Here is a 15,574-nt window from a genome sequence, read left to right on the forward strand (position 1 = left end):
ATAAAGCCAACCCCAGATGTCGGATGCTTCACAGGCACGCATCCCCACGAGGCCTGTCCCTCACCCACCATGCCTGGGCCCCAGGCAAGCTATATGGTCTGCCAATTGCAGTCTTTTCTTTTCTTTTTCTTTGTGAACCACCTCACATGGCTTTGCCCACCCGTGGAAAATCCTTGGCGGCTGGGTCCTAATTGTAACTGAGCACATTTCTCTACAGGCCTCTCCAGCATAATTCAATTCCTCGCCCACACCAGTCCTGTGGCCTCTGGGACGTTCGGACTGCAGCTCTACAACAGTGCGGACGATTCACACCACCACCGCCAACAGAGAAAGGGCTTGCGATGACTCTACCGGGGCAGAGTCCTTGGAGATTAGCCTGGGGCACTGGTCTTTCACAAAAGTGCCCCCAGTCGGGGCTAACAGGCAGCCAGTGCTGGGATCCACTGATGTGGCCTCTGTTGCCTCGTCTTCATATAGCAATGCAAGGTGGGTATGATCACCGCACTAGACGGGTAAGGAAACTGACGTTTGGAGGGTTAAGTATCTTTCCCACTGTGCCATCGAAAATGAGTGTCAGTGCCAGGATTTAAACCCAGGTCTATCTTTCATTTATTAGTTCATCCATTCAGCAACCTACTGGGCACCAGGCGGTGGGCTAGGAACTGGGATTCAATGGCTGAGCGTGAGATACACAGAGCCCCTGCCTTCCTGGGACTGAGGAGTCCCTCGGTGAGGAGATGGCAGGGCGCCAGGACAGCATCCATGTATGGGGCAGATTCACGTCCCCTCCTTCCCCCGAAGGTTAGGGTCGCCCCGGACCCTGAGAATTGGTGCCCTTACACAGCAAAAGCGACTTTCCACATGAGATTAAGTTAAGGGTTGCGAGGTCAGGAGATGCTCCTGGATTATCTCAGTGAACGCAATATAATCACAAGGGTCCTTGTAAGGGGGAGAGGCGGGCAGGAGGGTCAGAGTTGGCGAGATGTCAAGGTGCTATGCTTATGACTTTACAGATCGAGGAAGGAGCCAGAGCCAGGGAAGGCAGGACACCTCTAGCACCTGGAAAAGGCCAGGACACACATTGTCCTCCGGAGCCTCCAGTGGGAGCGTGGCCCTGCTGACACTTTGATTGTAGACAGTGAGACCTTTTCAGACGTCTGACCTCCAGAACTGTTAGAAAATAAACGTGTGTTGTTCAGAGCTGCTATGTTTACTGTCATCTGTTGCAGCAGCAACTGGGAGCTAACACAGTGGGCATCAACCTCCAACCTCACTTTGCTAGGCTGAGACCCAAGATACAAGACAGGAGTTGGACAGGAGATGGAGGTGGCAGACGACAACAGGCAGAGGTAGCGCTGAGAAGAGTGCAAGCAGCTCAGACGGGGCAGAGACCAGAAAGGCAACCTCAGTGAGCCATGAGAGGGCTAAGGTCCACGTGGCCCTGGGAGTCGTACTAAGAAATCTGCACCCCAGGTGAGAAGGGAACCCTCCTACGCTGTTGCTGGGAATGGAAATCTCAGCCACTATGGAGAACAGTATGGAGGCTACTTAAAAAACTAGAAATAGAGCTACCATATGATCCTGCAATCCCACTCCTGGGCATACGTCCAGAGAAAACCATACTTTGAAAAGACACATGCACCCCTATGTTCATAGCAGCACTATTTACAACAGCCAGGACATGGGAACAGCCTAAATGTCCATCAACAGATGAATGAATACAGAAGATGTGGCACATAAATACCATGGAATATTACTCAGCCACTAAAAAGAATGAAACAATGCCATTTGCAGCAACATGGATGGACCTGGAGATTGTCATACTGAGTGAAGTCAGACAGAGAAAGACAAATATCACATAATATCACTTATATGAGGAATCTAAAAAGAAATGATACAAATGAACTTATTTACAAAACAGACTCACAGACTTAGAGAATGAAATTATGGTTACTGGGGGGAAGGATGGGGGAGCGATAAATTAGGAGTGTGGGATTGACATGTACACACTACTATATTTAAAGTGGACAACCAACAAGGACCTTCTGTAAAGCGCAGGGAGCTCCGTTCAATATTATGTAACAACCTAAATGGGAAAAGCATTTAAAAAAGAATAGATACATGTATATGTATAACTGAATCACTTTGCTGTACACCTGAAACTATCACAACATTGTTAATTAACTATACTCCAGGGCTTCCCTGGTGGCACAGTGGTTGAGAATCTGCCTGCCAACGCAGGGGACATGGGTTCGAGCCCTGGTTCGGGAGGATCCCACATGCCGTGGAGCGGCTAGGCCCGTGCGCCACGGCTGCTGAGCCTGCGCTCTAGGGCCTGCGAGCCACCACTACTGAGCCCACGAGCCACAATTACTGAGCCTGTGCTCTAGAGCCCACGAGCCACGGCTACTGAAGCCCACGTGCCTAGAGCCTGTGCACTGCAATGAAGAGTAGCCCCCACTCGCCGCAACTAGAGAAAACCCACAGGCAGCGACAAAGACCCAATGCAGCCAAACATAAATAAATAAAAAATAAAATAAAATGTAAAAAAAAAAACAACTATACTCCAATATAAAGTAAAAAAAAAAAAAGAAAGAAATCTGCACCCCATCCTGAGTCAACAGGGATCCCGGGGGTGGGAGAGGGGGAGGTCACAGGATGAGATGTTCAGATTTGTGTTTGGGTGAAATCACTCTGAATGCTTAGCTAGGTGGATTGTAGGCAGCAGGGGCAGACGCAGCCCTGCCTGTTCAAGAAGCCGCTGTAGACTTCCAGCTGAGAAATGGGGGTGGCCCCCCCCAGTGTATGCTCTTTCTACTAAGCCACACTGCACACCCAGCTTATTTTCTTGTATTATTTTTGGTTACACACACACACACACACACACAGACACGGCCCCTGACCAGACTGGAAACCTATTAAGGAATGCACTTATCTTTGAGTTAGCTCCCTGCTGTGTCTAACGCCATGCCTGGCAAATTCTGAGGGCTGAGGAAAGGCCGGCTGCGCTGAGCTTTTTAACATATCAAAGTCTAAATCTGCCTGCCACCTAAAATACACCAGCGTCAGGTGCTGGTCTTAATTATACATGCACTAGCTCGGAGCTGGATTCATTACCCACATCTCTGTCACAACACCACAAAGCTCGAAGAACTTATATACCAACAGGGAGAACTGAGCTAACAGGGACTTGAGTAGGTAGAAAACAGTTTCCTAAGAAAGCTCAAAGCCATCCTTCAAGGGGTAGATTTCAAATGCTCAAGAGAAAAGAAATAAAGTAACCTCAGGGCAAATGGCTGAAAACTGATTTTGAGAAAAGAGAAACGAGGATGCCCTAGGTGAATCCAGAGAATCATTTTCCACTTGCCAACGTGAGCGCCCGATAAAGAGTTACCCCTAAGGCCTGACCAACACAATGAGACAATACGACTGGATCTCCAATTTACCGAAAATGTAAAAAAGAACAGGTAATCGGACTGATATCAAAAGTCTCAAATTCAGGTAAAGGATTCAATGTCTGAACATCGCAGAATTTCAGTGAAGGGGCTATATGATCACAGCATTTCCAAATCAGTCTGATTCTAAATCACACTTAATATATTTCAAACTGCTGAGGATTCAAAACCAAATCTACCCAAATCCAAAGCTGGGGATTTGCTCCCACCTAAAGGAAAGACTGCACTGAACAGGAGTAAACAACCCCTTAGTAGCCCTGTGCTTCAGAAAGGAAATAAAGAGCTGGGAGGAACTAGCCTGCACTTCAAAGCACGTGAGTCTGCTACTTTCCCTGACTTCACGTTCTCATCCTGTACAATCTCTAAAATTTTCCATCACTCTTCTAGTATATAAAAAAGAAAAAGAGCAGTGGATTTCTGAATAACTGGTCTAAAGTCCAGTTTCTCTTCCATAAGCAGCTCATCAGAGATTTGAAAACAAGATTTCTGATGTTTAAAATGTTGTGGATTTCAACATTTAAATGTGACAAATGCATCCTTGGGCATGGAAATGTTAATCGTTATTTGATTACTATTCCAAGCTGCTAGAGAATGTAAGTAATTAACAGATAGAATATTCTCCACCTGCAGAAGCCAGTTCTCACAGTCAGAGAATGCATGATGGCTGTATAGAAGCAGAAAACAGACTTTAAAAACATAGATTACATTAAATGAAATACTTAATGCTCATTTTTATTACTTCTAGATAAACTGCTTGGAATTCAGGGCTTCTTCTTACTGTGGGAATGAAAAACAAATTAAATTCCAATATCATTCCTCTTAAAAGAGATTACAGGGACTTCCCCGGTGGCACAGTGGTTGAGAATCCACCTGCCAATGCAGGGGACACAGGTTCGATCCCTGGTCTGGGAGGATCCCACATGCTGCGGAGCAACTAAGCCCGTGTGCCACAACTATTGAGCCCGCGTGCTGCAACTACTGAAGCCGGCGTGCCTAGAGCCCGTGCTCTGCAACAAGAGAAGCCAGAGCAATGAGGAGCCCTCGCACGGCAACAAAGAGTAGCCCCTGCTCGCCGCAACTAGAGAAAGCCCGCGTGCAGAAACGAAGACCCAACGCAGCCAAAAATAAATAAAAATTAAAAAAAAAAAGATATTACAGGCCAACATTTTAGTTTATATGCCTGTCTGTAAATAGGAGCAAGCAAAGACTTATCAGCCACATGTTCAAGGCCTTGAGAACAGGCTCTGTGCTCTTCTCATGATCAGTTAATGGAGAAATATCCTTTGCTTGAAAGAAACAAAGCTGGAATCTTAAGACTAAATAAACACTCAAGAGTAAAAGAAGGGATTTTATTTCCTTGTCTTGTTGTCACCCAAAATAATAATCTTTTCCAAATGGAGAGCAGAGATCCTGAATGATTAAATTTTAAAAGAAGTCAACCTTTTCTGTTTCCCAGGCAAAGGATTATTTCTCTGCAGTTAACTTAGTAGATAGTTAACAATCATCTTCGTTGTTTGGGCGTAATTTCTGGATGAGAAACACAGCCTAGTTACTACTTAATTACCTCTATTTTTTGTGGCGCTGTTAGCAGGACAGAAGCAACCAAGGATCCCGCAGAAGCCCCGGCAAAGGCCTTGACATTCTTCAGGAGCTTTTGGCCGTGTTTGTAAAGTGCGGATGCTGCCCCCAAGTGGTAAATGCCCAGAAACCCACACGCTGCAAACGACAAGTTGATGTGCTTCATTCTAGCTGTGAAATTGGTGACACAAAACCCAAAAATGCCCGTTAAGTTGGTATAGTTTGTTCCACATGCTGTGTACTCTTATGCTAGTCATCATTCCAAGGCTTTCTTTTATATACAGAATTCTCTGTTCTAAGCATAATCTTTTCAATTAAAGTCTAATTAATCACCCAAATCTTTCAAGGAAACTTTTCCTTCTCTCACCTTGACCCACTACAATCATATTAATTAAAAAAAAAAAAAACTACAACAGTCTATATTTGTTCAGTACATAGACTATGCAGCCTACTTTTTAATTACTTGGCAAAAACCAAATGGTTAAATTCCCATTGGCAAGGCATTTGGTCCTTTTTTCTTGACCTTTTGATACTTTTGGGGGTGTGGGCTACTGGTAAAATCATTAGAGAAGGTAGCAAACTTCAAATGAAAGACACATTTGCTCTTTGCGAGTGCATCAGTGAATTTAAAACATATGTCTCGACTCCCCACCGTTTCCATCGTGAGCATCCGTTTTTTGTTGCTGTTGTTTTGTTTGTTTTTTTTTAACCTGATGCTCTCAATTATTCAATAATGCAATACTCAATTATTCAACGATGCAGTGTATTTCATAGCCAAGTTTCTCAAGACAAACTGAGGTCATGACTGGCGAGGGCAACTGGAGGCTCAAAGAAATGACATCTGCATCACCTGATACTTGCAACAAATCTAACAATGAAACTGTATTTCACGAAACTTCAGGGGGAACGATTTCACCACGTGTATAAAACAGTGCCCCCCCCCACATTGCTCCCCCTGGATGCCCTCAGGGGTTTCTCGGGGGTCCCGGGACCGTCAGATTAGGCACTTGGTCCCGGCCTGGAATTTATTTAGGAACCGAAAACACTCGTTCTGATGCGCAGAGCCAGGCCCTGTGCGAAAGGAGGCTCAAGTGCTGCAGCCGAGCCCCGGTTTGGGTTTAATTTCTTCAGACTGGAGAGAGGAGAAGGGGATGGGTCTCCAGGGGGGCCGACCCATCGTACGCAGGCCCAGTGCCCCCACTATCCTGTGGTCTGGGGGTGGCGGGACGAGGGTCGCTGCTGCAACACCCCCAGGGATGCCTACACGGACCCACTCGCCCGGGAGCCACCTCCGGAGGGCCAGAAGCTGCCCCTCGCCCGCCCCGCGCTCCGCCCTACCAATGCAGGTCTGAGGCATTTCCGTGTAGAACTTCGTCCCCCGCCAGTCCCAGCCCGTCATCCCTTATCCGGAAGGCGGGGCCGGGCCGTCAGTCAACCGGGCCGTGCCTATCAGGGCCGGACCACGCCCGCCCAAGAAGCTTCCGCAGAAGGGATTGAGGCCGGACTACCCGCGCGGGTCTGTGACGTCATCGCGCCGATGCGTGCGTCCGCTAGGCTCCGCCTGCTCCACTTAAACCGCTGGACTCGGCATGGCGGCGCGCCCTCGGCCGCTTGACCTTGGTGTCCCCTAGGGCGGGTAAGGGATAAGACTTTCTCGTCTCGGGTCATACTGTCTTCGGATACCTCGGGATGCATATTAGTCCCTATGCGCCACGTGCGGGCCGGCCCTCACCTGCAAGTCTGCTGACCCTGAACGACCCTCATTTTCTGTGCACCGGAAGTGCTTGGCCTTCTTGGCGGCTGCTCCCCGGCAGTGGTTTCCCTCCCCCCTCAGCCTCGGGGCGGTCCAGCTGTCCGTGTAAGGGCGGGGTCTAGGGGCTACGTTGGGATTGGATGCCCCGCAGCTTTTGGAAGACTACCTCAGATATTTCCTTAAGCATTGTTGGAAAGGTCGCACTATGGCTTTGGGCAGCGTTCACATCCGTATCCCTCCTTAAGCTGTGTGGCCTTGGGTGGGTTGTATGACCTCTCTGAGCTTCCCGGGTGACTTCTCTGCAAAATGGGATGGTGAAATCCGAGCTGGTGCTAAATCGTAACGTTCATGCTGCATAGCAGGGCTTCAGCAGACCAGCCTGTGTCGTCTGGTAGCACCACTGGCTCTGGGTAGATCTGAGAAGCACCTAAGGCGGCCCACTTGGCTTGCATTCCCGCCCGGATTCAAAGGACTGACAATTCCTTCTCTCCCTCAACAGTGTCTTCCCTATCTAATCCTAACAAGCAAGCCTTAAGGAATTGCAGAGTTTCTGGTTGAAGGTTCTCCAGGCCCCCTTGTTAAAGGACAGATTTACGCTCACTGAAGTACAGAAGAGAATCCGAAAAACGCGTGTCTCTACCTTAAGCAGGAGAGGGAGTGGGTGGGAGCTCCCCAGATGGCCTTTACCTTGGCCTTTTTTCTTTCTCCCTCATTTGGGATGCTAGTGACCTGGGCTCTGGCCCACAACACTTTCTGTAAGCAAGAACGCTGGATGTCATGACTAAGGAAGAGATCTCGTGTTTATTCTTGTAAGTAGACTTCTGAGACAGCTGCTTCTGCAGGCACCCTAATGCCTATGCATAGCACAACTGCATTACTCTGAATTCTTTACTACTATTCGAATTTAGTCACGGGAAGGGCAAGTGTGTGTATATCCAGGAAATATAGAAGGACAACCTGTTCATTCTTTTTTTTTTTTAATTGCGGTACGCGGGCCTCTCACTGTTGTGGCCTCTCCGGTGGCGGAGCACAGGCTCCGGACGCGCAGGCTCAGCGGCCATGGCTCACGGGCCCAGCCGCGCCGCGGCACGTGGGATCCTCCCGGACCGGGGCACGAACCCGTGTCCCTTGCATCGGCAGGCGGACTCTCAACCACTGCGCCACCAGGGAAGCCCAAGCTGTTCATTCTTGCCTCCTCCCATTGCCTTCGAACTCTCTGGTAGGGTGTGGTCTTCCCAAGAGAGCTTCCTCCGGGAAACTTATTAGAAAGGAAGAATCCCAGGCCTCAGATCTCCTGAAGCAGAGTCTGCATTTTAACAGCATCCCCAGGCTTTGCTCTGCACACTAAAGTTTGCAAAGCCCCGGTCTGACTCCTGGGGTGCTCTGGTTTAAAGTGGTGCGGTGGCATCGAAAATTTAAGGAGAGACAAGGTCCACAGAGCCAGAATTTGCAGTGGTGGCCGGGCCACCTATGTTTCCTGCTTTGGGGCACTGCCAGCAGCTCGATTCAGAAGACAGGGGAGAAATTTGTCGCTGGGGCCGGCAGGACGCACACCACGGCTTTGGGATCCTCTGCTTAAAGGAAAGATGAGATCAGCCGTTATTACCATCCCTGCCGGTGAGTGAGATCCCGCCAAATTTAAGGGTCACAGGAAAAGTGTCCACAAAGCTCCATAACGTAATTCTTAACAATTTAAACTCTTTTTTTTTAACTCTCTCCTCCTTTCTCCCTTCTACCCCATGTCATACCCACATGCAACTAATTAAAAGGTTCCGTTTCCTAAGGTAAGGAAGAATATTATTCATTCACGTTTGTCTTTATAATCTCAGCGCCATGCATGGCACTTGGCACATACTGTGTGATTAACAAATATTTGTTTTGATTGTTGGATTTAAGTAAATTACTCTTGTGATGTGAGTATATAGTAATTTAATTGCCTTTTCAGAACATTTTTCAGTAAATCTTTTGCCTGGTTTTGCCTCTCTTTTTTCCTTAGTAATTTATAGGTTTTTTTTTCTTTTATAAATTTATTTATTTTTATTTATTTATCTTTGGCTGCATTGGGTGTTCGTTGCAGCGCACGGGCTTCTCATTGCGGTGGCTTCTCTTGTGAAGCATGGGCTCTAGGCGTGCGGGCTTCAGTAGTTGTGGCTCATGGGCTTAGTTGCCCCGCGGCACGTGGGATCTTCCCGGACCAGGGCTCGAACCCGTGTCCCCTGCGTTGGCAGGTGGATTCTTAACCACTGCGCCACCAGGGAAACCCGGTAATTTAGTTTTTTTTTTTTTTTTTAATGTATTTATTTATTTATTTATGGCTGTGTTGGGTCTTTGTTTCTGTGCATGGGCTTTCTCTAGTTGTGGCAAGCGGGGGCCACTCTTCATCACGGTGTGCAGGCCTCTCACTATCGCGGCCTCTGTTGTTGCAGAGCACAGGCTCCAGACGTGCAGGCTCAGTAATTGTGGCTCACGGGCCCAGTTGCTCTGCGGCATGTGGGATCTTCCCAGACCAGGGCTCGAACCTGTGTCCCCTGCATTGGCAGGCAGATTCTCAACCACTGCGCCACCAGGGAAGCCCCGTAATTTAGTTTTGAACTGGTTTATTTTCTAGCCATTTATCGAACATTTAAGTATCCATTGTTTAACAAACACAGTGCTGGTTCAGGGCACACGAAGTTGACAGGAATTCAGTTCTTTCTCATCTAGAGCCTAGAGGGTAGGGAGACAGTCAATGTGTAATTGCAGAGGCGTGATCATGTGCTCGTACAAAGCCACACACGGGTGCTGTGCATGTCCACACTGAGCTGGGGGGCAGCAAACCCTTAGCTCTGGGAGGTACCTACGAGAGCAGCTGGCACAGAAACGAAGTGCCCAAGGCTTTCCACATCCCCAGCTTCCTCCCGCAAGATTTGATCATGTATTCTCCTAAAGAAAGAAAGGTATGGGGTAAGGGAGGGATAAGGGATGCTTGCCACACCTCGGCCCCAAGGACTGAGCCTATCGCAAAGTGTCTGGGTGTAATCTCGTGTTCCAGTCTACTGTCCATGCAGTGGCATTTATTTTCCAACCTTGGCATCTTAGTACAGCTGAACAGCTCTGTGGGGCACATGCCATCGTTCCCCGCGACACCCGTACCCTCCCTCCGTGTACGAACTCCTCACCCCTGTCACCCCCTCCCAGAGCCCTGCAAGCTGAACTTGATGCACTTTAAAGGTTAGATGCACAGCCTTTAATTTCAGAGGATTGTGGCCACACCGTTGGCACACACAGCAGTGCCCTTTGCCACAGGGGCCTCAAGGTGATAGCTCGGGTCACCACACCCTCTGTGCCTTGTTGAAGCATTCCCTTGTTTTGAGACCACCGTAGAATTCTGAGCAAGGCAGTTCTGCAGTCGTGGAGTAGAGTGTCCCACGTGAAGCCACAGAGGAGACTCAATGCCTTCCCACAGGTTGTTGTTTTCTCTAAGGAGGTGTCGCAGAGGCCACCGTGTGGAGGGGCAGCCCGGGAATAAAGGCAGTTTAGAGGGAGTCGGGGCTGAGAGAGGGAGAGAAGCTGGCCTAGTAGGTGTGATGGCATTTCTAGAGCCTGGGGATGCAACTGCGACCATCCCTGGCTCACTCCCACACCGCAGCCACCCTTTGCTCTTTGTTTTCTTAAGTGAGTTAGAACCGAGTTTCTAAATCTTGCAAGCTAAACAGATCTCACTAATGTAAGGGCCTTTTCCATTGCACTTGTTTTCTCTCTGTTAGAAATACGCTAGAAGAACCAACTACTTGAAGTAAAACTGGGTGACTCTTCTTGCATAGAGCTGTGATGGTACTTTTGTGATTATGTTTATTTATTTATTTTTTCATTTGATTTTCTGGCCGCACTGTGCAGCATGCCGAATCTTAGTTCCCAGACCAGGGATCAAACCTGTGCCCCGTGCATTGGGAGCGTGGAGTGTTACCCACTGGACCACCAGGGAAGTCCCTTGGGTGACTCTTTTCTAAATGGAAGAATACTTTTTTCAAAAAGTATATGAATTATATATGTAATATATTTTCTGTTATATATGTACATATATATGCAAATGTATGTATGTAACCAGGCTGGTGACATTTGAAAACAATTCAAAGCTAGGCGTCCTTAAGAAGTGTAATTTACTTGAGATTGGAGACATCTGAAAGTGTACACTATAGATCATCTTAACATGGCATAGAAACTAAATATCAAGCTATTTCTATTAGAAAAAACATTAAAAAAAAATGTAACCTTTTTGTATAAGCTTTGTTTTAATTTAATATGTGAAAGGTTCCAAATATAATATACACTGAACTGAGAGATCAAGGTAGAAAGATTTTCTGAGTGTTTCTGTTATTGTATTAGAATTACGTAATTACAGTGCTTGCAGTTGATATTCTGCATAAGTGTGAGATAGAGCAGAGAAGCTTTCAAAATGTTCATACTTAAGAGATATCTTTTATACAAAGGGGGTTTTAGATCTTTGGTAGCCAGGTGTTGGTGTTGTGAAGTGATGGTGGGAGTGGGATACCAAATGCCTGACAGAGGAGTCCTAAATATTTTTAAAAGCTCAATAAAAGAAAATCTGTATTCTCTCTGCCCTGTTTTCTTTGTTGCTAAACAGCTCTGCCCTTGACCTGGCCGCTTGTGGTCCACAATTGGTACAGATGGTCGGGAGTAGTCCTTGTCGTTACCCTTCAGATAATTATCTTCCTGGAGGGGATTATTGGGGAAATAATATCCGTGTCAAACAAGTGATAGCACTGAGTGATAAACAGAATGTCAGCTTTGGTGCTGTATGCGTCATCAGCTTCACCAAAATACTACTCTGTTTTAATTTGGAGTACAGGATCTCATCATTACCGATGCTGTCATCAAAAGAAACAGCCTAATTGCCAAAACATCCAATTATCTAATCACCTCACTGCAAAGGGAGAAAATAAGAATTCTGGTGTATTTTGTTTCTGCATCTACTCCTATTTGCTGGAAGCTTCTTATTAATAATTATGACACCTGTGAGGGCCCATTCCATGCCAGTCCTTTGTACCCATTGTCTCATATAACTTTTACAACGGTGCTGACAGACCTTCCTCCCCTACAGTGGTGAATTAATGAGCTAGTAAGTTCTTATTATGTGCCCAGGATCGTGCTCTTTGGCCCTTGACGGGTCTCAGAAACTCGTTATTCCTTCAGTCCTTTCTTTGGTCAGAATTTGTAATTGGGCTTCACATTTAGGCATTTATAATTTTACTAAAAAGTGGTGAAAGTGTTTACTAAATGTGAGGTATAAGTTTATAACATTTAGGAAACTAGTTTGCATCTGGAAAAGAAAAAAGAAAAAAAGCAAGTGTAGCAATTAACTCAGGCTACCCTTTCTGCATTTATCAATTACAGCAGTAAGTCACTCTGATTACTCCTTTTCCTGGAAGCTTGTCATAAAGTAGGTTATTGTAAAGAGAACATAATTTCCATTAGGAACAGTGTTATAGAAGGGGGTCATGTCATTGACCAGGGTCCTAACTCCAGATAAATCATGTATCTAATCAATTGTATTCATGCCTTTGTTCACTCTTTAAATATACTTTAGTGTCTAATATATGACAAGGACTGGAGTAGGCATTATAAAATTAAAAAAAATCTTAGTGGATAAACTGTCCATTTTTAGTTCACTGTTTTTTCTTACTAGAATGTACTTTCACATTTTTCTACTCTATTAAGTTCTACTTATTCTTCTGGGCCTAAAAAACTCTTTTGTCTCAGTATGTCCTTTTGGATTAAATTCAAACACCTTCTGTCAATATTAACCACACCCTTCTCTTTGTTACCATGCTTGAGGCATTGCGATAGTATTTTTCACCTTTCATTTTGGTTAGAAATGCGGTTGCCTCCACCTTCTGTGTTCAGAGTTGATTTGGAGCAGGGACTCTCTTGTAATTCTTGGATTTTATTTATTTATTTGTTTGTTTATGGCTGCGTTGGGTCTTAGTTGCTGCACACGGGCTTTCCCTAGTTGCGGTGGGCGGGGGCTACTCTTTGTTGTGGTGCGTGGGCTTCTCGTTGTGGTGATTTCTCTTGTTGCGGAGCACAGGCTCTAGGCGCGCGGGCTTCAGTAGTCGTGGCACTTGGGCTCAGTAGTTGTGTCTCACGGGCTCTAGAGAGCAGGCTCAGTAGTTGTGGTGCACGGGCTTAGCTGCTCTGCGGCATGTGGGATCTTCCTGGACCAGGGCTCGAACCCGTGTCCCCTGCATTGGCAGGCGGATTCTTAACCACTGCGCCACTAGGGAAGTCTCTACTTCTTGGTTTTTGCCGGCATCTAGAAGGTAGCTAAATGTTTATATGAGTTGAGAATCTTTAGTTTATGTTTCAGATATCTAACTGGCTTAAGCAAAAAGAATGTGCTAGTTCAAATATCAGGAGGTTTAGGGACTTCCCTCGTGGGTAAGACTCCATGCTCCTAATGCAGGGGTACTGGGTTCAATCCCTGGTCAGGGAACTAGATCCCACATGCATGCCGCAACTAAGAGTTTGTATGCTGCACATACCGCAACTAAACATGCCGCAACGAAGATCCCGAGTGCCGCAGCTAAGACCCAGCGCAGCCAAAATGGATAAATATCAAATATGGGGAGGTTTAGATGTAAGACTAACTGTAGAGATGGCTGGATCAAGCATGCGGTGGGTGCTGGAAGGCCACCATTGTGCCATTTCCTGTTTTTCTCATCTTAGTTTCATTCTACAGTCCGGACATCCCCAGGAGGCTGCTGGCAGCCTCACAGACTCTCAGCATATCAGTGGAAAAGTTCTTTCACTACCCACCTCTCAAACTTAGAAAAAGACTCCTGCTGGTTCTGTTTTTGTCGCATGCGTGTCCCTGGAAGAGTCAGCGTGAACAGCAAATGGTGATACAGCGATGTGAGCCCGTGAACGGGGGAGCGAGTACTGCAGACGATGGACAGAATGAAGGGAGGCATTGCCGAGTCCAGATGGAGTCAGCTGGGCAAGCCTAAACCAACATATCCACTGCAGTACCTGATAATATTTGTTGAGTTAAACAAGCAAAAGTGCAGCTATAATCTCTACATAAGACAGGGAAATTCAGTCTTTTCGATGTATAAAACTTCATGATGCGTATTCATCTGGCGAGCATTTCCCCAAACAAATAAGAACACGACTGTGATGTTTGGGGCGTTGGTTGCGATTTTAGGTATGTTTAGGTGAACAGTACATGCTGCTTGGCATAAATGTTCACCATTGAATTAATCAGTAGTTTTGTTTGCCTTTTTTGAATTATATGAGCTATTTTGGATATTAGAGATGGTACAAGACTGTTGCTCACCAAATCGGTGTAAATGGATGCAAATGTTTCCCTGTGATAAATTTCCATGTAGGGAGCTGTGGTTCTTGGAGTGCTACCAAGGATCTTATCCTACACATAGGGTCAGAGAAGTAGAGGCTAAATAAATGTTTAACAGCTGTGACAATAACGACGATGTCCTTCTACAAAAAGCATTTTGTAGAGTGGGAAGTGATCTCAAAGGTCCTCCCATCATCCCTTACTTCTGAGCATTTGGGAAGAGAGTAGAGTCCCCATTTAGTGAGTGTCCACTAATGTATTTCATACTTGATTTTAAAACCATAAGAAATATACCACTGACATAAACTTTCAAAATCATTCTTTACATCTTCACAGAATTTCTAAGACAAAAGTGATGTGTTATAGCAAACTATACACAGAAACATTCCCTATTCACAAAGCTACAAAATGAATGGGTAAGATTGGTTAGAAGTCTGAAATGGAGGTCAAAGTGAAAGTTTGAAAGGACCCAGGCTGACATGGAAAAGACAGCTGTAATTTCAGAATCTTCTGTTAGGGCTTGAATTCTTAGAAAACTAGCGGCAGAGTAGTGACTGTTAGAATGTGGTAGTATTTTGGAGCCGTACTTCTTGAATCGTATGGACTGATTCCGTTTTTCCTGGGGGAAAAAAAAATCCCAAGTTCTGATGAACTGTGCTATTTCCCAGTAGGCAGATATATTTAAAATAATGAACACACAGAATTCATTCTCTGTGAATAAAAGAGATGGCAAGTTCAAAGTCATTCAACAGCATTCCTTGCTTGGGGAAGTCTACGTCCAGCCTAACATTAGTTTTGTATTTCTGAATCCCCACATGGAAGCCAGAGAGCCCTATTTAAGCTGTCATTTTAAGCGCCAAACTTTCTTTCCCGTATTTTATTCACTCTCTCCCCTTGAGGGAGCACGACTGCACTCTTAGCATGCTTTTGAAGGGCCATTGTCAGCAAGTAAACTTTTCCTAACAGAGTCCTTGGAGTAGCTGCATGGCCACGTTGCACTTAAAAAACAGCTGGAAAAGTAAAATTGTAAGGTCAGGGCTCTCCAAAAGGTCTTTGTAATTCTGAAATTTAATTTTCCTGTTTTTTCATGCACGTATACTCCAAATTTTATTTTATTTTATTTTATTTTTATTTAGTTTTTTGCGTTATGTGGGCCTCTCACTGTTGTGGCCTCTCGCGTTGCGGAGCACAGGCTCCGGACGCGCAGGCTCAGTGGCCATGGCTCACGGGCCCAGCCGCTCCGCAGCATGTGGGATCTTCCCGGACCGGGGCACGAACCCGTGTCCCCTGCATCGGCAGGCGGACTCTCAACCACTGCACCACCAGGGAAGCCCCAAATTTTATTTTTAATTTACTTTTTTCATACACTCCAAATTTTAGAAAATCAGCTCATCACCAACATGACCCCATATTCCCAGTTTTATTATGGAAAAA

The 15,574-nt window shown here is 46.0% G+C and overlaps 1 protein-coding gene and 1 long non-coding RNA gene across 3 annotated transcripts in view; one reads left to right on the plus strand and one right to left on the minus strand.

Moving 5' to 3' along the window:
• LOC309839328 (patatin-like phospholipase domain-containing protein 4) overlaps window positions 1-6,446 on the minus strand; it is a 28,797-nt gene extending 22,351 nt beyond the window's left edge. Inside the window, exons 1-2 of one of the 2 annotated variants that reach the window (XM_082681060.1) lie at window positions 6,372-6,446; window positions 5,020-5,204 (exon numbers count right to left, since the gene is read on the minus strand). In XM_082681060.1, the coding sequence (XP_082537186.1) occupies window positions 5,020-5,204; window positions 6,372-6,432 (246 nt within the window). In that variant the 5' untranslated portion in view covers window positions 6,433-6,446. The remainder of the gene's footprint in view (window positions 1-5,019; window positions 5,205-6,371) is intronic. The other variant, XM_082681061.1, reaches the window with a different exon arrangement.
• A 1,541-nt stretch (window positions 6,447-7,987) lies between these two features.
• LOC309839395 overlaps window positions 7,988-15,574 on the plus strand; it is a 113,258-nt gene continuing 105,671 nt past the window's right edge. The window contains exon 1 of the long non-coding RNA XR_014298507.1: window positions 7,988-8,403. This is a non-coding gene — a long non-coding RNA (uncharacterized lncRNA). The remainder of the gene's footprint in view (window positions 8,404-15,574) is intronic.

Source organism: Grampus griseus, assembly GCF_964374135.1.
Source record: "Grampus griseus genome assembly, chromosome: X".
Classification (NCBI taxonomy): Eukaryota; Metazoa; Chordata; class Mammalia; order Artiodactyla; family Delphinidae; genus Grampus; species Grampus griseus.